We start from the raw sequence: 23,206 nt of genomic DNA, 5'->3' as shown, positions 1-23,206 counted from the left end.
ACCCCGTCTCTACTAAAAAATACAAAAAACTAGCCGGGCGAGGTGGTGGGCACCTGTAGTCCCAGCTACTTGGGAGGCTGAGGCAGGAGAATGGCGTAAACCCGGGAGGCAGAGCTTGCAGTGAGCTGAGATCCGGCCACTGCACCCCAGCCTGGGTGACAGAGTGAGACTCCATCTCAAAAAAAAAAAAAAAAAAAAAAAAGAAGTCTGGGGCTGTGGCATGAACCACAATACCGTAATTACCCATGTCAGTGCCTGGGGAAAACACTGCAGTGATCTAGCTTTTAAAGCTTCAGTGATTTGGTCCAGACTTTTAGCAAACAACTAATAGTAGGTGTGAACTGTTTTATCAGTAAAGCTTCAGGTGATTAGAACCGGCTGTCTTTTTGCTTCTGAGTCATTAATGCTATTATAATCACAGAATGCACCTGCATTCTTCCCAAGGTGGATTTTAACTTGCCTCAGTATGTCTTCCTGATAAAAATGCCATCCAAAAGGCAAAGATGAACTCCTATCAATGGAAACAGCTTAAATGGCAGGCATATGTCAATCAAGAACCATATCTTTACCATACATTCACAAGACTTACTGCCTTGACAAAGTGCATTCATTTTCTCTCTGTCTCTTTCTCTTGTTCTTTGTAAATAATTTCAAGTAAGAGCTGAAAGGACAACTCTTAATTTTAATAGCTGAGAAAACTGAGATCCAGCAAGATGAACTCATTTAATAAAGTCAGCAAGACATTTAGGGGAAGACCCAAATGGGAACTTTTGTCTCTTGCTTAGTTTCATGGGGGTTCCACCAACCTTTGCTGCCAAAGACTACTTTCTGGAATTCTCTTGAGCATTCAAGCATAAAAACATTCCACTACTGGAGAAAATTCTATTAATTAGTAAGAGAGGGAAAGATCTGTGAATTATAGCTATAGCTGTTACAATGTAATTTGTATTGGAGAAACTGAGTATCTAACCAAAGGAGAAAAATGTATTTTTGAAAAGTAACCACATGCAAATTTGACTCTATCCAATTTATACCCCATTTTGGTGCTGCAGAAAGTAGAGGATGAAGAATCATTAGACATATCAGTTTCTTGGTGGGAAGGATACTGTCAGCTACTGGAAGACAGGTTCTACATACATTAACAAAACCAGGGAGCTTGTTAGAAATGTATAATGTCATGCCTTAACCCAGACCTACCCAGAATCAGAATTTTCATTTTAACAGGATCCCCAGGGAACTGATATGTTCATTAACATTTGAGAAGCACTGATCTATAATGCATAGCATATAGGAGATTCTAAAAAAAATTAAACAATTGAATCCCAAATTTAAAGACTTCTTTAGCCAATTTTATAAAAACAGCAAAATTGATTTATTAGGTGTCACCTTTTCTACTTTCCTTCATCAGTCTTTTGAGGAACATATGCATTTATACAAACATATATGCATTTATACATATATATGTATACATACACACATATATGAGTGGACAGCTGGTAATTACAATATCTCATGAGATACTTTAGGAGAATCTACTTTTCATTGGTATAGTCTTGTGACTGCTCATTGTCCTCTACTCCCTTGTCTTGCTCTCTTTTAATCTCCCTCCCAGTTCCATTCCACATCTTTTTTTCCACCTGTCATTCCTCTTACAGGTGGTCCTGTCTTTCAGGGTAAGAGGAGGCTCCTGGAAGATAAAGGTATGGCTCAGTTGTTTGCTCCGTTTTTGCTTTTTCTCCACAAATGTATGTTTGAATATAGTCCTGGCCCCTACGCTAGCAGGTACTCCCTGAATTTTTGCTTTTTCCTTAGAAGACTGATTTTCATACCTGAGTGCTGTGTGGTGGTGGTAGGTGGTGCTAGAGGGTGAGTATCACTGTTACGTGAGATTTGCAGAAGATCCAGGAAGTATCATCAATAGCGTGAGTTTTTCATCATCATAACATGCAGTATATGTTTTTTAAATTGGCCACTGGGCAAGCAACACCAAGTCATGAATTTTCAGCAATTGCTGTTACCCAGTTGTGATCTTTGTGGTTAAGAGTTTGTGATGGTTAATTTTATGTGTCAACCTGACTGGGCTAAGGGATGCCCAGATAGCTGTTCAAATATTATTTCTGGGTGTGTCTGTGATGGTGTTTCCAGAATATATAGCATTTGAATTGACAGACTGAGTAAAGCAGATGGCCCTCACCAAAGTGGGTAGATGTAATCCAGTCCATTGAAAGCCCAAATAGAACAGAGTCAGAGGAAGGATTAATTTTCTTTTTCTCTTCTTGAGAGGGGACATCCATCTTCTCCTGCCCTTAAGAAAGGAGCATTTGAGCTACTCCTGGTTCTCAGATTTTTGGACTCTGGGACTTACACTAGCAGGTACCATCTCCCACCCCCTTTTTAGCCCTTTAGACTTAAAGCAAATTACACCACTGGCTTTCCTTGTTTTCCAGCTTGTAGACAGCAGATGATGAGACTTTTGGCTTCCATAATCACATAAGAAATTCTCACAGTAAATCTCTCTTCCTCTTTTTCTCTCCATGTATACTATTGGGTCTTTTTCCTGGAGTACCTTGACTAAATACAGAGGTTCACCTAACTGTGACAGAGAAATTATGTCTTCTCTTCTAAGGGATAGTGGCATTTTTTTTCTGCTGAGCAACAGCTTTGGCATAACAATAATATGTTACCTATTAGAATAATTACAAAATTTAGGATCTCCAATTGCAAAGGCTTAGTATGAATTTGAATCTGCACTGATTCTTCTTTTCCTATCTTCTTAGCCTATCAAGATTTACACTGAAAAATAAACAGGTCTGTTGCTTGCAGTTAGTTTTATCTACTTCTCAGGACTTTTACTCAATTTTTTTAAGCTATGGAGAAAATGCAAAATACCATTCACATTGTAATTAAATAATTATTGTAATCTTCTTTATTAAGGTCTTCCTGCTTTTCTCTTGTCACTATAAACTTTTAATCTGAAACCAGAAACCATGTATTTTACTAAGAAAATTTTATAATAAGTTCATAATACTTTTGGTAATGTGTAAAGTCTGCCTGTTTCTGACTTCAAAACTATAAACAGGTTTTCCAATAATTCTTTTTCGTGTGCGTGTGACAGAGTTTTGCTCTTGTTGCCCAGGCTGGAGTGCAATGGTGCAATCTTGGCTCACGGGAACTTCCACCTCCCGGGTTCAAGCGATTCTCTTGTCTCAGCCTCCCAAGTAGCTGGGGATTACAGGCGCACGCCACCACACCTGGCTAATTTTTGTATTTTTAGTAGAGACAGGGTTTCATCATATTGGTCAGGCTGGTCTTGAACTCCCGACTTCAGGTGATCTGTCTGCCTCAGCCTTCCAAAGTGCTGGGATTACAGGTGTGAGCCGCTGCGCCCAGCCTGATTTCCCAGTAATTCTTTAAAGCTCTATTAGAATCCTAATACTGTTTGTGGCCAAGTTTTTACGATGGCAATTAGATAGTATAAGCTTTTTTCTAACAGAGTGATATTCTAGTGGTCTATTTGGCGTATTAACCTTCTGTGATAGGTTGGTTTATTGGAAACTATTGCTCTGGCATGCTTACACAATCCATTTTTCTGCTCAAATTGAAAAATCAATGAAAATATTTTTCAGTTTCTTTGGAGTTGAGCTCTAATTTACAATAGTTTTGCTATTTAACATTTTTTTGAATGAGCTATTCACTAACTAATCTTTCCTGTTTTACAGAACTGTTATATTTTAGCTGCTTAAATTGCACCACAATTACATTTCCTTCTTCCATTTAGTTTCTTTTGACCATTAGCTTACCCCCCGACCCACGACAATCACTGAAGAAGGGAGGTCATGTGATTGAAGTTCAGAACAAAGCCCTGCACCTTTGTTTTTTTTTTTTTTTTTTTTTTTCTTTTTTGAGATGGAGTCTCATTCTGTCACCCAGGCTAGAGTGCAGTGTGCGATCTTGGCTCACTGCAACCTCTGCTTCCCAAGTTCAAACAATTCTCCTGCCTCAGCCTCCTGAGTAGGTGGGATTACAGGCATGTGCCATCACCCCAGCTAATTTTTTTATTTTTAGTAGGGACGGGGTTTCACCATGTTGGCCAGACTAGTCTTGAACTCCTGACCTCAAGTGATCTGCCTGCCTCAGCCTCCCAAAGTGCTGGGATTACAAGCGTGAGCCACCATGCCTGGCCAAAACCCGTCATCTTCACCAGCTTGTATGGGAGGACTTTTTCTCTGGCTTCCTCCCTGGATTAAGATTCTTCTGACATTCCAGGTCATGAACTGTTTTAACAAAAGGTTCCCACAGCTTTTACTGCAAAGTTTAATTCATTATGAATGACTGGAATTTTCTGCCTTGCTTGTTGAGTGGAGTTGTATTCCAGACTACTTCCTGACTATACAGTTTACCAAAGTCTGAAGAATGAAAAAGCTTGGAGATTCAGTGTCAGTCCCAGATAAGTCATTTTTGAATCCATCTTAAACAACAGTTCATTAAAAATGTCAATTTTGCCAAAAATTAAGTTGTTCAATATAAAATAATGGGTCAGGATGAAATCCAGGCACATCTCTGAGAAAGATTAGTAATGAAGTGATCATCATGCTGCAGAAGTATGTGATGGCAAAGCCTCAGAGGTTATACCTCAGCACCTTCACTTCTTTTTTGTCAACCCTTTCTATTTAATCCATCTAACACAATTCTTTGTTCAGCAAAAAGTGTAGGAAGTGTCCAAGGTGTCCTGTTCTCTTGTGATAGGTAGACACATGTATTCAGAAAGCAGTTTCCAGTGTTAATGTTACCGGAATAATGAGAGGAAACCTCTCTCTGCATTCAGTTATTTCAGAAGCATCATCAACTTTGATCAGTTTCATTTTGGTACATGGTACCTTCCTACTGAAAATAATGGTATATGCACATGTTTGTACAGATGCATGTGTATAGGCATGTACTTGAATAGGTATCTGTATGTGTGCACATGTGTTGCATAAATAGCTAGAATAAACCAGGCAAGAAAAGGGGTATTTAGCCTGCGTAGGCAGGTTTCTAAAGTGTCTTTTAGTTATTTCTCTTGGGATATTCTTTTCTTTTTTAGAAGTGGGATCTTTTGATATCACACATTTACAAATTGTAAAAATACAGTTCTGAGGATTCAACAGCAAACTCTGAAAAACAGACTTATACTGCCCTTTGTAATTTTGGTATATTAGAAAATACTGGGATACATAAGTTTTCAGAAAATAGTATAAATGTTCATTTAATGGCATGCTGGTGTGAATGTATGTACAAGAGGAGGGCTTTGCTGCAAAATGTTTCACAAGGGAAATCTAACGTCATCATTGAGTAAAAATTCTTCCGTAACCCGGGTTGTGACAGACTTGGTCTGCAAGGTGGGCAGTGAGTTGGACCCCAAGAGTTGTTTCCCACTTTGGATTGTGTTCTGTGGCTTCACTCGAGTAGGATTAGATTCCTCACAACACACAAAGCTGTTCAGAGTGAAAATTTATTTCACCACTTTCCCCACAATGATTTAACTATATGCAGTTCCAGCTCCTGTCATGATTCTCATTTTAACTAGGCACACGTAAAAGCACATGCAGTTTTTATGGCTGTCTTGGATTCCCTTCCCTACTTCACTCTTACTTCACCAACAGTTCAAGTCTTAGCTAGTTATCAGTTCTCAATGGGCTCTCAGTAAACTCGGTTCTTTCTTCCTGGGTTCCTGAGAACTATGACTTTTCCTTCTCACTTATCTAGCTCCCTTGAGCTTCTCTACTTTGCGACAAGATCAGAAAACTCTTCTTTTAAATCACCTGTACCCAACTAAGTGACTTTCTTGGATTCTAAAAACAGATTTGAGAAGGATAATTTCTAGCCAAGGAAATGTCCAAGATAAGATGGATTGCTCAGTCCTTCTTCCTTCATCTTATTTTACAGAAGTTCATCAACAGCCTTGAGTTTCTTCACAGTATCAGAGAGCTCACATCAATATTTTCTAGCCTTACAGAAAGACAAATACAGCATGATCTCACTTAAATGTGAAATCTGAAAAAGTCAAACTCATAGAAGTAGAGGGAAAAATGTGGTTACCAGAGGCTGAGGGTGGGAATGGAGGGAGATGGGGAGATGTTAGTCAAAGGGTACAAAGTTTCAGTTAAACAGGAAGATTTTGAAATCTGTTGCACAGCATGGTGACTATAGTTAATAATAATGTGTATATTTCAAAACTGCTAAGCAAGTAGATTTTAAATATTCACACTGCAAAAAACAAGTAATGGTTATGTTAATTAGCTTGATTTAATCATCCCATGGTGTATACATGTATCAAAACATCACATTGCATCCCATATATATGTATATTTTTCAATTAAAAATAAAATTATAAAAACAAAACAATTTTTCAGCCTTATGATTATCTGACCTCAAGTATCATAAATATTAACATTTTCCCAAACAAAGTGTATTTTCATTTTATTCACCATGAGATTTCTGAGGAAGGATATATTTGATACAGAAATGCATTCCCTGGTTAAATGGCTTATTGGGAAATAAAAAATAATTCTAGTGTTCCCAATTACTAGTCTTGCTCTAGGAATAACACCAACTTGTTTAGTCACTAATATTTATGGAAAACCTAGTAATCCAGGATATAAAGAATAGGTTTTATGAATCCTTCCTTCAAGTAGCATAAGCTTAAAATGGGGACAAAGTATCTGAGACCTCCGTGTTAAAGGGACAGAACAGTCTCTTTCAAAAATTACTCATGGACCACACTAATATTGTATAACATTTATAGTTGGGAAATATACCTTATACACACATGGTACTCGATAACTTATTTTCAAGGATGGTTTAAGTCTGAGTTCTCTTATGATTAAAATCTATTCATTTATATGAACAACATCTACTGATTGCGTATTCAATAATAAGTAAAACAGAATGCAGTTCTGGAATATGTTTAGACAGAGCAAGATGAACTCATTAGCATTTTGGTGGAGTTACTGAGGATGGAACCAGTCATAGATGTTTTCTCTGCAGAGTGGTTCACTGACTTGGTTTTCTTCCCCACCTTATCTTGCTAGCATTCCAGTCAGAAGCACACTGTTTCTGGGGACCTCTCCTGGGAAATCATTCTAGGACAGATGGAACGTGGACACGATACAATGCTTCTCTTTTGTTCTGTGCAGCTACCGTATGATTACTTCCTCTGATGTTTGGATATTAATTTCCTTGTCAGATTTCCCAGTGTCTCCTCAGCATTCTCTCCCAAATGCCCCATTCCAGGGAGGAAACAGACTTTTGTCCTTAACCACATTTCTGAGAACACGTTTTCTTCTTCTGTCCAAATATGTATTTTAGTAACTTGTGGCGCTACCTGTGTCACATCTAATTTTGGCAATTCATCATGTACTTCTAGTGATGTCCCATTTTACTTTATCGAACTGTTGTTTTTTCTTTTATTGTTATTTGATAACTCATGGGACAATTATGACAACTTCCCTAAGGACTATGAGCATTCCTTCCTTCTACTTTGACTCTATTAAGCTACAACAGAAAGTGGTTCTCAAACTTGACTGAATTCACTGAACTCGAATGGAATGGAATGGTTTTGTGTTCCATTTGATCAATTTCACTTGCAATACTGCCTAGTTACCTTGGACTGGGATAGATGTGCAATCATTTGAAAGGTAGTTGAAGTTTTAAAATTTGACTTAGTGCAAATCTCAAGCTTTTTAGTCTATTTAGTATACATTTATATACATTGATTAACTGTTTCTTCTTTTAAACTGTAGTTATGCTAATAGCTCGGCATTCGGCCTTCCTTTCATGTCATTTATTCACTTCATTTTTATTAAATGTTTACAAATCATTTCAGTTTAAACTACAAACCTGCAATTCTTTTTAAATTTCTGCAATGACAGCATTTTCTTTTGCCAATATTTGAAATGCAGTTTTTTTCTTGATTAGTTTTATTTTGAGTGTGCAATTTGCAATTACCTCCTGGAAAAAGCAACATGCTAATGAATTTCAGATGCGGTGTGAATTACTTATTTGTACATTCGTGCAAAATCTAACACATTGGGAAAATTTTTGTTTATTCTTCGGTTTCAAAGAATAAAATTGTGCCAGCAATTCAACACGTGAAAAAGCAATCCTTACAAAATGGGGCAACTTGTTGATTTCAGGGAATATAGCTTGAGACTTCCTGCTGGAGAAATAAATAATGAGCCACTACCAGTGCACTTTCCTGAAGTTACCCGGGCTTGCAATTCTACTCTAATCTACTTCTTCTTGCTTCAATAGGGAGGAGGAAATTCATTCCACAGATTAAGTGTTAATTAGTCTTAAAAAGAATCTCCTCATCTTTGATAGGAAGTAAATTTCTGATAAAGTTTAAATTGAAAGAAGATGCTTATGTGAATATTCTTCAAATATCTGATATTCACAGAGTCTAAATGGAAAGAGATGGTTAGCTGTGCATCTGATATTGAAAGGATCTCATATCACTTTGGTGACTGAAGGATGCTTTTACAGTCAAAGTCAGAGTCAACCTCCTTCTCTTTTGTGGTTCTACACCAACTGAACTGCCAAACAGCATTGCCTCATCTCACAAGTTTGTGCCGTGTACTTAAGGAGGAGCCTTATAAAAGATATAGGTATCACTTAGCACCAGTCATTGCCATAGCCAGAACAAAAATTAGAGTCTCACCTACTGACAATTTAAGAATAGTTATATGATTGCATATTTGTAGGTTTTATAGAGATGTGTATCCTGTTTTCTTGTTAATATGTACCCTTTTCCTTTAGATTGCATACATCATATCCTTGGTTCAGGGATACAGTCTTAATCAGGACTCATGGCCACCCATGTTTAGGAATCAGAGTACTGACGATGACAGTAAGAAGAGTGAGAAAAGTAAAATAGAAATACTAAGTTACCCTAGAGGCAGAATGTATATTTTTGATGTTTTTTTCCACTGCTTCCCATATCCCATGTGAAGTATTCTGACCCTTCCCTCTGATTTATATAGCAGAAGTTAAGATTAAGTTAAGGCATTGGTTCTCAGACTTGAGGAGGCATCAATATTATGGGATTGTTAAAACAATATATAGTTATATAACTGTATGTAGTTATATTGTTATAACAATATATTTAATTGTCTTATTATAACAACATATGTTATATAATATATATAATCCCAGAACCAGATTGCTGGTCCTGGCCCCAGAGTTTCTGATTCAGTCGATCTGGGGTGGGACCTGGGAAATTTGCATTTCTAATAAGTTATCCGATGATGCTTGATGCATCTGGTCTAGGGACTACACTTTGATAATCATTGAATTAGGGAGGTGCGTAGCACAGTCTTGCTGCAGGAGAGTGATCATACTGACCTCTTCTATCCTTCCACCTCAAACGGTTGTCATTCAATTTTTATGAAGGAATTTTAAGAACACTTTCTGACTGTGTGTGAATCAGATACATATAAATACTGTTCACAAATGCATAGTAAAATGACATAAATTGACTAGAAATTCAATGGCTGCAGTATATTGAAAAGTAAATTATGAAACAATGCTAGATTTTTTTTTTTTTTTAGGAATAAATCAATCACTTCTATACACTGCATCGGCTTATTTAAAAAATAATTAAGTCTCCCCTGTAAACTCAACTCTTATCCATTTACATAACTTTAGAGAATTTTCAAGTACTTGAGGTAATTAACAACTAAAAACAATGAAGAACTGTAAGCAGGCTAAATGCCCATTTTTCTTACTGCTTGACTTTTTTTTTTTTTTAAGGTTAACATCATGATTTACTCAATTATAGTCTTCCTTTTGCAAAATGTCTATTTTCTGAGATCACAGTTCTTCACTGGGCTGTATAATTATATGGAAGAATAATTAGGCATTTCCTTACAAAACTAACCCATGCAGCCAGCAACCCTAATGACATTAATGAGAATCAACAAAAGGGGCAGTGTTTGAAAGCTGTTTGGTAATGACAGTGCCAGGTATCTAATTGGTTACACTATGATTTTCTAATTCTCTTCTGGATATGAGATCATTTAAGTTTAAAATGAAAGAAGTCAAAGAAAGATATCCCTAGCATCTGAGAAGCTGTATATGTTACTTCAAGTTCCTCTTTGCAAATATAGATGTACAGATAATAACTTCTTTCCTTTTCAAAAGAGTAGTTTAGTTACCCTTATGTTTATAAAGAAATGTGTAGAATATAATGGATGATCCCTAAGACTATAGAGGTTTTTAAATTTTAACCCTATGTACACTGTAATTTGTTCCTTTAGACTTTACAGGAGGCAAATATGTATTTTTTAGTGTTCTAATCCCTCCTGTATCACGTGTAATAATGATAAAATAAAATGATTGAAAATATAGCTGAAAGTTGGGAAAAAAAACATTTGGCAAACTGAAAAATTTATAGGTGAAACATAGTATTTAATTTGGCTGTGTGGTGAAATTTTTTCCATGTGGGAATGTGAAAAGATTGCTAACTTTCCCATGGTATGACACAATTGACACATAACTAAGTGTGCAGGTTCTAATGTCCAGTTATCCTACACTTAAAACATCTAAAACAATGTAGAAACCTGCTCATTGGCAAACTGGCAAATGGGATCCCAACAACTGCAAAGACAAATTCTGTCCAGCTACTTAAAAATCAATGCAGTTTGTTTTTTGAAAGTACAAAATAAATTGTAAAAATAGTCTCACTGGACAAGCAATGCCCCAACCTGAAAAAATGGCTCTAATGTTAGGACTTCTTCACTCTTGTCTGTGAGGTGCAGGCGATATGGCTATGTGGGTATGCTAGGGGCTCAACCATCCTATTTGCCTGGGATGAAGGCATTTCCAGGAACATGGAGCTTTTGGTTTTGAAACCGGAAAGTCCTGGTAGACAGAGATGGTGGAAACCCTAGGGTATGTTTTTTTCATATTTCTCAATGATACCTTATACAATATAAGCCAGGTACTGTACTCGATTTGGTTTTACAATCAACTTTATTGAAATACTAAGTTACCCTAGAGGCAGAATGTATATTAGTACTGAGTTCACTTCTTGATGGCACAGTTTCTTTACCAAGTTAGTAGTCATGCCTGTAAATACTAACAGAGTTTAGTAGCGGCTTAATTACCAGCTATGCAAAATGCCCGGTGTTTTAATTTTTTTAAAGTTCAATGAAACAAACAAGTTTCTTCAATTAGGGCAATCAATACTTTCTCTTTCTTGTCAGTTCCCAAATGACTTTTTTTTTTTTTTTTTTTTTTAAATACAGGAATGGAAGTCTTAGAAAGTTATATATGATTTAAAAAAATCCTTTCTCAACTTTATCTGGTAATTTCTAACTCCATCTCCTTTAGAAAGATTATATAGAGACTATTGCCAGACACAGTGGCTTAGGCCTGTAACCCCAGCACTTTGGGAGGCTGAGGTGGGTAGATCACCTGAGGTCAGGAGCTGGAGACCAGCCTGGCCAACATGGTGAAACCCTGTCTCTATTAAAAATACAAAAATTAACAGGGTGTGATGGTGCACGCCTGTAGTCACAGCTACTCGGGAGACTGAGGCACAAGAATTGCTTAAACCCAGAAGGCGGAAGTTGCAGCGAGCCAAGATAGCACCACTGCACTCCAGCCTGGGTAACAGCGTGAGACTCTGTCTCAAAAAAAAGAGAAAGATTATATAGAGACTATGCAATAAAGGTGTAGAAAACTAAAGGTGAGCCATCAACAGGTTATAATATATTCCCCATTCACTCAACTTCTTTTTGGTGTAGATGAGTATCTGTTGTCTTTGAGGCAGATGGTATCTCATGGAAACAATTAATTTTGAAAACTCTATCTATACGTGGCTCCAGGTATGTAACACTGAAATGATCTTCATTTTATAGATGCCAAGAATGTCAGTCATGGGAAACTCTCAGTGTTACTGGCTCCCACAGCATGATCCTCATTTAGCAAAAACTCTGAAAAACACCTGCTCACTATGACCTGATCTTTGAATGTTATGTTGCATTTCGAACTCCTTGTTTTTGTACAGAACTGAAAACCCCCCAAAAAATACATGACAAGGAGTAAAAATATCATGTTTTCATTCAACAGTTAAATGGACAGCTATTTAAAATATATATTTATAAAATAGTGTACATTTAAAATATCTAGTGGTATTATTTAAATTATTTAGAAGCCATCTGTGACTGGTATAGTGCATTCAAAGGCACAATTGATTTGAAGACTGAAACACAGTACAGATTTCAGTTCTTACATTTAAAATGTCCTCAGTTTTAGGTTATATAATGATAAACTATACCTGCTGAAAAATATACACAGAAAACAGAAATAATTTTTATGCAAATAAGACTCATCTGTAAGATTCATTTATTCTATCCAGTAGACCATAGGAAATGTGTCTGGATTACTGGGCATAAATATGCAACATTTAAAAGGGAGTGGAGATCTTTATTAAAACAGAAGACTCCTCAAACTCCATGATGATGTCAATAATATAGGTCCTTGGAGCACATTATTGTTCTAAACAGAGGTCCCCATACTTCCACATTGGTGCTAAAACATTATTTTGTGCTGCTGGCCTGGAATGAGAATGTCATACATCTGCAGGCAATTAGAAGAAGCTGGACTGCATGTTTGATTAGCTCAATAAGAAACGGGCACAAGTGTGACTCGACTTATGTTAGTCAAATTCCCTACACAGATTATCCTGTTGTTATCATATGAAATAACCCCCTTTTATCAACAATTAAGTAAATCCACATTTATGGGCACTTTGCAAAATTGTGACGTGGGAAGAAATCCAACTTAAGCCTTAGGCCTTCCAAAAAACTTTTAACCCTGCTTTCAATGGTATAGACACCAATCCCAAATTTTAGAAACTGGCTGAATTACACAGAACAATTTGGGTTGGAAATAACCTATGTGCGCATAGTCAACAGGTATGTATTTAGCATATTCCATAAGCAAGGCACTTAATAGTCTGCTTATAACTAAAAAAAAAATGCCCAAAGAAGTAAGAACTATAAATGTTTTACTATGTGAAACGTAACTTAGTTAGGTAGTCTAAATATTTTCGAGAAAAGTTAAATAGGATTTTATTCTTATGAATCACAGTACAGTTTCTGCCATAACCAATGCATGTTGTAAGTCTTGAATATATTTTATTCTAGGACCTCTTCATTTAGTTCTGGGCATTGTTCTTGAATTCAACCATAAATGTCAATGACTGCAAACTACTTTGGGAAATGACTCATTCATTTATCTGTTTTTTTTTTTTTCTCCCAAGTACCATTAAAATATACATCTAAAGTATTCAAAATAATTCAGTATATAAAAGTTGATACTTAAGAATTTTTCAGCAAAATTTTTTGATTTTGGGAAAAATACCACCAAAGTTTCCAGTCTAGTTATATAACTAAATAACACAATTAAAAGCTGGTATATCTTAAATAAACTCAAGATTTTTTTAATCAGTATTAACCCAAATACATGTATAAGAATAACCTCATCGTTTTATCTCCTTGACATAATCCCTAAATTCAATATCAGAGTATCAAGCAGATGCTGAAGCATTCATCATCAATACTGGAATTCTGACTCATGACAGTAACACAAAACAGATGCTAATACCATGCACCCTCTGAAAAGTGACACCATCACAACATGGGTTAGGTCTTGATGGTGGGGTACTTAAAACTTACAAACAAAATATGAAATAAATAAGTTAGAGCATATGACAAGTTTCCTTACTTCTTTTTTTTTTTTTTTTTTTTTTTTGAGACAGAGTCTCACTCTGTTGTCCAGGCGGGAGTGCAGTGGCATGATCTCAGCTCACTGCAACCTCCACCTCCCAGGTTCAAGTGATTCTCCTGCTTCAGTCTCTCCAGTAGCTGAGACTACAGGCACGTGCCACCATTCATAGAGAATTTTTGTATTTTTAGTAGAGATGGGGTTTTGCCATGTTGGCCAGGCTGGTCTCGAACTCCTGACCTCAGGTGAACAGCCCGCTTCAACCTCCCAAAATGCTGGGATTATAGGTGTGAGCCACCATGCCCAGCCCCTTGCTTCATTTTTAAGCCATTTAAATGCGAGTATCTTTTATACAGAAGATAAAACTAAACACGGGTGAATAAGGGGCACAAGAAAATGCATCTTTCATTTAAAGTAGCAGCTCAGTGGTCTCTATTGAAACCCTTAGTGTTAAGGGAGGAAGGTGCTCTCTTCCTCACACATGACCAGTTAGAAAGTGAGAACTCTTGGACCCTTTCCATTGACTCACGTGTGCCATACATGTATGTGGTGGTGACATGGAGTTCTGCACTATGGGGTCTACCTAGTCAGCCTCTGGCAGGGAGAAAGGAGTCTGGAGGCTCCTATGGCCCCATTTCAGTAACACAATCTCCACACCAGGCTGCTCGGAAACGGTTTGCTAAGAAGGAAAGGGAAACAATCTCTTAGCACAGTTCAGTTAGCTAATATCCTACATGTCTTCAAAGCCCCAGATTCTTATCACTTTGCTGGTATGAGCTTATAGCTGTTTCTAGAATACACAGTGATGTGTATGCTCTGTGAAAAAAAACAGAAAAACCTAGGCAGATGATGCCATGGTGCAAGTGATATAAGTGAAATGTGGTCAAATGAGAGCTTTAAACGAGATATAAATGTGAGTGGGGGAGAGTCCCTCCAAGGTAATGAGAAGCAGGAGCCCCATTTATTTATTCCTGAATGAGGAAAATAAGTCTGTGGCAAGTTCAATGAAAAGAAACCTGAGAAACCAAAGGGGTACATCTGTGGAGTAGCTTGACAGCATAATTTCAAATTCCCAATGAATAACCTGACAGCAACTTTTGCCAGCTGTGACTTTGGCACCTGCCTTCCTGGGTTGGAAGGTCAGCTCTGCACTTAGCACCTGTGTGACGTCTGGTTCTCAAACTTGGCCGCACATGAGGAACTGAAAAAAAAGCCGATGCCTGGAACCCACCCTCAGAGACTGTGATTTAACTGGGCTGGGGTGTAGGTTGGCCATTGAGAAGTTTTAAAGATTCCCAAGTAACTCTAAATATGGGCAGCTAGGGTTGGGAACCACTGATGAACTTTCTAAGCCACAGTTTCCCATTTCTAAAACAATGATGACACCTACAGCAACTACCCTTTAGGAATATTGTGATGATTAAATATGATAATGCAGACAAAGCACTTAGCATGATGTCTGGCATGCGGGAAGTCCTTAATAAATGTGAATTATTATCATCCTCACCACGAGGTGCACTTGGGCAAAAGCTTTCAATGGTTAGGAAAATAAGTTATTCCTACCTTGGCACACGTTGTGTTCGCTTTGCTCGTAGCCTGCTGCACATTGGATACGGTGGGAAGGGTTGGAGGGAATGCGCTGAGGGTCAGCTGGGTTCCGCCGGATGACAAAGTTATTTCGGCCAGTCTGCACTTCAGGGCCTGCGACTGCAGCAGCACTGGCCACAAAACCACCCCCAGGCAACACTCCACTGGTTGCCATGCTGCTGGCAGCTACAACCCCGGTGGTTGCCCCTGAGGTTCCTTCTGCTGGTGGTGTTTCCTGCTGAGGCTGTTCATTATTGACAATAATCTGGGCTGTTTTCGGAAGGCAGAGGTATCCTCCATAGTGGTTGACGCATTTCATTCCACCTTTACAAGCGTCTGGGACAATGTCACATTCATCAATATCTGTGGTCAGTAATAAAATAAGTCAGGAATCTTCTAAGAAGGAAAAATCGAACATGTAAATATAATGCTTATGCCTTTTTGGTATAACACAGACAGGATAGGAAGAGTGACACAAGAGATGGAGACAGAAGGCAATGATCACATGGGAAGTCTTTGAAGCTGGCTCACCTTTGCATTGCTGTCTCACAGGATCCCACTCATATCCATCAGTGCATTGCTGCAAAGAAAACATCAAAGGTGGGGCCAGGAGACTGTTAATTGGTGTGTCCATTCCCTAAGAAATCACTCTAAAAGCTTCATTCTTATCGCAACAATCCTTGCGCTAAAGTCTTAGATATATGATGAGATGGGTGGTTTAACATTCTAACGCTTTTTTTTAAAAGACAACTCTGTGCATTGGACAACTTCAGGGGTCCATTCTCAATCATCAGCTGCCTAAACTCTTCTGTTGTTTTTGGTACAGTTGCCCAGTACCATCTTCTTTTGTTTTGAGACTAATCTTCGCCAACTTCTCTGACTGCTCTTTATTAATTTGCCTTTTTCCCACATTGTAAATGTGAAAAAAAAAAAGACCAAATTCTCTCTTTCCTTGCCCTCTCCCCCGCCCCCAACCAGCGCTGGGCTCTTCTCTCTCTCTCTAAATCCTCTTACAGCATGCAAGCACCTAGCTTTCTTTACCATTCTTACCTCCATCTCACACCCTGGCCTGTTCCCTAGCTTCAGTTCCTAGGGAACAAATGTGTTCCTCCTAGCAGTTCCCAGCTTCAGTCTCCTCTCTAGTTCACCCACTGAACAAACAGCCTATGGAGCACCTTCTGAAACCAGGCAGTTTTAGGGCCTGGGAATGCAAAGATGATGCAGACTTTGTCCCTGTCTTCAAGCAGCTCAAAGACCAGAAGAGGAGACAGATAGGTAGACAAGTTGCAGTAAGATGGCAGGTGCCTTCTACAAGTGTACACGGGAAGGAGTGATGGACTCTGCTCCGGGGCATGGGTGAGCATGGCAGAGCAGAAGGGAAGGCTTGACAGAGGAGGTGACAGTGAATCAGGCTTTACAGGATGAGCAGGATTTTTCCAGATGAATGTGGGAATTCTAGGAAGACAGGCTACTGTGACAAAGGCATAAAATTGTTGAAAAGGGAAGGAGCTGCAAGGAGTTCTGGGTAGGTGGAGGACGAGGTTACAGAGATAGGCAGAGCCAAATCAAGAAAGCCTTTCTTTAGGAATGGAAGCCTGAATTCTACCCTGAAGGTCAATGAATCTCAAGCTTTATTGTGTCTAAGGATCACTCAGGGTGCTTGTTAAAATGAAGATTCCTGGGCCCACCCAAAGGATTTGATTCTGTAGGTCTGGGTAGGGGGCCTGGAATCTAAATGCTTAGCAAGTATCCCAGGTGATTCCCATACAAGTTGTCTAGGAACTACTTGAGAAATGTAGGTATAGGCAATAAGAGGCCTCTGAAGAACTTTTAAGCTCAGAAAGCGATCTGATCAGACGCTCACTTGAGAAAGTCACTGTGAGGAAGAAGCCTAAGGAAGGACTGAGCAAAAGTGGAGTAAACAAACAAATAAACTTAAATTCTTTTAATATAACTGAGAGCTGCTTATGTACACAATGGATGCTTGACAAGGAAATAGCTGAATGGAAGCCCAGAGATCCATTTAGATATTTTACTGATGTCTGAAACTTACTGGAGTGAGAACTAAATTCACTTTGTCTCTCAGACTAATTTTTTTCTTGTTTTCCAAACAGTGTTCAAGGTACCACCACCTTTCTTGAAACCCAGGATTCCAACTTTAACATCAGCGCTGAATCTCCACTTATTTTCCTTCCATCTCTGCTGACTTTGTGTCCATTTCTACATCTACCATGTAGATGTAAGTCTTTTGCTGGCCCGTGAGTAGGCAAGGCCCCGTATCTCTACATGCTGCATACAGACCCCATGATGGTCTTTCTTGTGCTCTTGGTTATGTTGCTCCTCTCTCTGAGACCTCACAGTGACCTCCAGGTCTCTCATCATCACCATCTCTGGGTTCTTTCCACTACCCACTTCCAGCTGATCTGACCTTATCACCACCTGGATTGGTCTCAGGTGCTTTCAGCTCTAGCTTTTGATTATGCCACTCTGACTCAGGTGCCTCTTCAGGCTTTCTAGATCAATCCAACCGAGGTCATCACTTCCTTCAAGAACCAGCACAGAGTTCTGTCTCCTCTAATATGCCGGCACCAACATTAATCACCTCCTTGCTTTTCTATTTCCTTGGCAATTTTTTTTTTTTTTTTTTTTTTTGAGACAGAGTCTCGCTCTGTCGACCAGGCTGGACTGCAGTGGCTGGATCTCGGCTCACTGCAAGCTCCGTCTCCCGGGTTTACGCCATTCTCCTGCCTCAGCCTCCTGAGTAGCTGGGACTACAGATGCCTGCCACCTTGCCCGGCTAGTTTTTTTGTATTTTTTAGTAGAGACGGGGTTTCACCATGTTAGCTAGGATGGTCTCGATCTCCTGACCTCGTGATCCACCCACCTCGGCCTCCCAAAGTGCTGGGATTACAGGCTTGAGCCACCACGCCCAGCCTTTCCTTGGCAATTTGTATATAGTATCATTTGTACTTGCTTAGGAACTTTGTAGTTTTCAACACTGTCTTCCCAGGGTAAATTCTCCAAGAGGGGGCTGAATTTTCTTAGTAAACAAATAAATTCTTTTAATAGTGTTGAGACTTGCTTATGCAGATACTTGTTGAGTAAATAGCTGAATGGACACCATATTTAATATGGAAGAGGACTTGAGGCTATTTTGTGGAGCCCTTTCTTCTGAAGAGTATCTTTCAAGCCAGGCAAAAATGGCAGTTCACTTGAATAATTTGTATGGTAAATAGAGAAGACTTGCAGTTTGTTTAGTATTTACTTCTAGACATTTAATGTCAGTGTACTATTAAGTATGCCTAGACTGAGTTTAGCTTCACCACTTGGCTATGTAGCCCTAAGCAAGTTAGACACTCTCTCAGATCTTCAGTTCTACCACTAGTAGAAGGAAGACGATGCCACTTACCTTACACATTGTCGCAAGGATCAAAGGAGATCGTGTCTCCACAGCAGGGTACTCAAAAATAGTTATTATCTTGTCCTTTAACCATGACTTATTAGGCATATAAAATTTAAAGGAGAATAGGCCCAATCTTAGCACAAAAGGTAACATATCTGGAAAATTTGTTACAATAATAATGAACCTTAGTGGTCTTAAAACTATCGTGTTTAAGCCACAGGGAACCTTCTCTGGTAAAAATGAGTAAGATTTAGGTGATTAGCAAAGGGAAGGGCATAGAAGATAAGCAATTGGAAAAGAAGTAAAATCTTCTATGAGATTATTATAAAAGTGGGTAGTGAATTTAATTTTAGCTCCCTGAGAAGGCAGTAAGTTTAGTCTGAATAACAAAACATTTTCATTTTAAGATAAACAGCACATGCCTTCATTTTTCTTGCTTTATTTATCTTCAGCGGAGGAAGCAACTGCATTTAACATGAAGTTAACAAAATATTTGTATTAAGCTATTTTATTTATAGTGGATCTGAACAACAGAAAGGAACATTTGCCAGATGAATACTAACATTCTAGGGATAATGTGGTACCAAAAAGTGAGATAATGTTTATTATCAGTAATTGACATTAGTTCATTTTTAAGAGTTTTCTTTTCAGAAATTTTTCACATTCTTTCCAGTAGGATTACTTAATTTTAAACTGGGAGCAGTAGAAAAATGTGTTTTTCATATTCCAATCCAGGACAAATGTCATTTGCCTCACACTGATTAAAGACAAGAAAACACAAAACAGAGGTGCAAACAAACTCACCAGAAGTGAAGTCAGTACTGTCCTTCTCTGTTCTCACCACAGCTATTTGTAGCAGTGGGAGGGGTCAGATGATCTTTTTAATATTTTATTAAACATTGGTTACACCTATGCAATTAACTAATCAAATATTACTTGGAGATATCAGAGATGCTAATTAGAAAATGCAAAACAGAGTTGCACACATTATGTTTGAAAACCACTTTAGCCAATATGCATCCTAGTAACACATAAAGTGTGTCTGCCTTTATTTATTAGAATTATCAGTTATACAAAAAAGAATGAATATACAGCCTTTATAAATTCAATAAAGGCCACTTACATGAGAATGTATGTCATGTACACAAAGGAGGCCATGTGTCTTTATGGTGTTTAATGTTCTTACTTGACTTAAGTCTTATTCTGCACGTATTGGTTTTATCTGCATGAGGTAGGAATCCAGGTTTTCCAGTTCCTTACACCCACTAATTTGTTGAATGTTTTGGAAACATGTAACTTTCTTTGGTTTTAGTTTTTAAACGGATCCCATTTTTAGCCTTGCACAAATGATTACATGTTGGTTCCTATCTTAGGTGGTGAGCCCAGTGAACTTTTGAAAGGATCAAGGGGGCAATTTACAACGAATCTTAGATATGAAGCATGAATAAAGTGTTGTTTAATTTATCACCCTCCGCACAGTATAGCCCAAATACACTGGCAGGGGTGTGTAAAATCTTTTTTTTTTTGGTCACAGAATCCCGCTGAACCGTACTTATTTCAAATTCCATCACCCCTTACCGTGTACGTGATGGTTTCTTCGGTGTCCTGTGACTTGACGAGCGCCAGAGTCAGCATAGTTAGGAAAAGGGCTTTCAACATTGTGAATCTCAAAGAAAATACAGGACAAACTGATGTTTAGTATCTGCTGCGGGGAAAGTAACAAAACTTTAGCAGTGAACACAAGCGAGGAAGGGAGGGTGGGAGAGGCTGAGGCTCCACCGTACTCAACTTCCAATCTGCTTTCTCATCTCCCCTCCCCCTCCTGAACCTTCTCGGTGGCCAACGAACAAGGCAGCAAAGACGTAAAAACTGCTGCAGAATTGCATTTCACGTTACTCCATCCTGCTACACTGTTTACATACAAAAGACATTCAGCGTGCATTTTATACTGCACCTACAAACCAGGGTGCAGAAAGAGGGGGTCGAAAGGAAAAAACAGTACATTTCAAAGGGGACGGTGCAGTTCCTGCCCCTCAACCCCACACCCCCGGGGATGGAGGTGGGGCTGCAAAGCTCTATTCTCTAGAACGTTAAGGCTTTCCCAGTATGCTCACCTTGAGCTAGCAAAGTTCCTTGCACAGATCAGCAAAAATACCTGCGAGCCAATATGAATTGCCTTGGCCTCAGGCTTTTCATTTTTTAAACAAAATAACAATACAAAATTCAGAGAGCGATCTCCCAGTTCCAGTAGAACACTAGACCTTCTCACATCTCTCAGAGCTTCTCACATCCCCCCGCACAACCTCTCAAAGTGGCATTTCCACGCCTTGATCTGCGCACAGCTTTGTTTAAAAAGTCCCAGGTTGTGTGGAGGGGCAGCCCAAAGCGAGTGGTTCTCTTTTGTCATATCAGTCTCTGGGTCCCCGACAAGCTACCTTCGGTATCAGGCTGCCTAGAACCGGAACCAGGGATCGCACCGCCACCCGAGGTACCAGTTTCTGGCGGGCGGCCTGGTCCAGCAGGGAGATGAGGTCCCCTTTCTTAACAGCAAGCTAACGCGGCGGTCCCGTGGAGCTGCTCACCGTCCCAGCTTCTGACCAGCTCCTGTGGAATCCAGGTGCGGCTTAAATCTCGCACACTGGTCCCCTAAACTTTCAAAACTACGTTTATGGGCAAAGCCCTGCCGGCTGGTTGTGGGCGCGCACACACATGCCCATCCCAACAGATGTCACCCCAGTACTCGCACTCGCTGACAGATCGCATTCCGAGGCTGCACACCTCCACCTCCCTCTCTGCCCGAGACACCCTGCACAGTCCAGGGCAGTTCTCGAGTACTCAGCACCCCTCAGGTCACCCCACCTCACTCACTCTCCCGCGCGCGGCCCCGTGAGCACTGGGCTCGCTCGGGGCGACACCCCGTCAGGGGCTCCTACCTGCGCGGCCGCGCTGCGCTCCGGGCCCGGGCAGCGAGGGGAGTGCGCAGGGGAGGGCAGCCCCGTGGGTCTGATCTGGCGAAGTCTGGCAGCGGCCGCGGCGGCAGGAGGAGGAGGAGAAAGGGAGGGAAGGGGGAGGGCGAAGGGGGGCGGAGGAGAGAGCTGAGGGAGGCGCAAGCGCTGAGCCAAGCGCTAGGAGCCCGGCGGTAGAGCGCGCAGCGCAGCGAGGTCTGCGCCCCCTGCGCCAGGGGCCTTCTCTGCCGCTCCAGCCTGCTCTCCCTTGCCAGCCCCTCGTTTCCCAGACTCGCGGGGACCCCAGGCCAGAGAGGACACGTTGACATGTGATGTCCTTGGTGTGCTTCTGCTTGGGGATACTCCCACTCTCTAGTGCGTTTTCTTGTTCTCCAAGGAACAAGAGGAGACCAGAGGGTCTCTAGAAATTGCTGTTAATTTTTTTTTTCCCCAATAAGTGAATGCTAGGAGAGTAAATTAACCCCTTCATAGAACTGTTTCCTTACCTTTTCTTTCAGATTTTTTTTTTGAGGTGTCTGCTTCCACAAATGGAGAAAAATGAGAATTCATCCATTCAACAAATGTTTGCCACCTACTGTGTGCTAAGTGTTGGGAATAGGCCAAATAGAACTTGCACTAACAAAACTGTGAGGTGGGGTTTGTTTTACGGTCTCTCAAACCTCTCTTTATGGTAACAAGTGTTGGCGAGAATGGAGAAAAGGGAACGCTTGTACGCTGTTGGTGGAACGTAAATTAGTACGGAAAATTGTATGGCGGTTTCTCAAAAATCTGAAAGTAGAATTATCATATGATCCAGCAATCTCATTTCTGGGTATTTACTGGGAAGATTTGAAATCAGTATGTTGAGGAGATGTCTGTACTTTCATGTTTATTGCAGCACTATTCACAATTGCCAAGATATGGAATCAACTTAAGTGTCCATTAAGGGATAAATGGATAAAGAAAATGTGGCATATACGTGTGTGTGTGTGTGTGTGTATTATCTATATATATTATCTATACACACACACACATATATATGCCTTTTTAAGGCTAAATAGTATTCCATTGTGTGTGTGTGAGTGTGCGCGTGTGTATATGAGCCCATTCTTTTGAAAAGTATCTTTCAAGCCAGGCAAAAATGGCAGTTCACTGGAATAATCTGTATGGTAAATAGAGAAGACTTGCAGTTTGTTTTTAGTATTTACTTCTAGACATTTAATGTCAGTGTACTATTAAGTATGCCTAGACTGAGTTTAGCTTCACCACTTGGCTATGTAGCCCTAAGAAAGTTAGACAGTCTCTTTGATCTTCAGTTCTACCATGATGCCACTTACCTTACACTTTGCCACAAGGATCAAAGGAGATCGTGCCTCCACAGCGGGGTACTCAAAAATAGTTATTATCTTGTCCTTTAACCACGAATTATTAGGCATACAAAATTTAAAAGAGAATAGTATTCCATTGTGTGTGTGTGTGTGTGTACGTGTGTATACACACA

The 23,206-nt window shown here is 39.6% G+C and overlaps 1 protein-coding gene across 1 annotated transcript in view; it reads right to left on the bottom strand.

The window, feature by feature from the left end:
* The window catches only part of EFEMP1 (EGF containing fibulin extracellular matrix protein 1), a 58,305-nt gene extending 36,185 nt beyond the window's left edge, over positions 1-22,120 (bottom strand). Inside the window, exons 1-4 of the mRNA XM_010376223.2 lie at positions 21,694-22,120; positions 20,339-20,426; positions 15,889-15,937; positions 15,334-15,720 (exon numbers count right to left, since the gene is read on the bottom strand). Coding sequence (XP_010374525.1) covers positions 15,334-15,720; positions 15,889-15,937; positions 20,339-20,426; positions 21,694-22,034 — 865 coding nt within the window. The 5' untranslated portion in view covers positions 22,035-22,120. The remainder of the gene's footprint in view (positions 1-15,333; positions 15,721-15,888; positions 15,938-20,338; positions 20,427-21,693) is intronic.
* Between the last annotated feature and the right edge of the window lie 1,086 nt (positions 22,121-23,206).

The sequence above is a fragment of the Rhinopithecus roxellana genome, chromosome 17 (genome assembly GCF_007565055.1).
Source record: "Rhinopithecus roxellana isolate Shanxi Qingling chromosome 17, ASM756505v1, whole genome shotgun sequence".
In the NCBI taxonomy this organism is placed as follows: Eukaryota; Metazoa; Chordata; class Mammalia; order Primates; family Cercopithecidae; genus Rhinopithecus; species Rhinopithecus roxellana.
The sequence above is the reverse complement of the archived record's forward strand: the minus strand, read 5'-3'. Positions and strand labels throughout refer to the sequence as shown.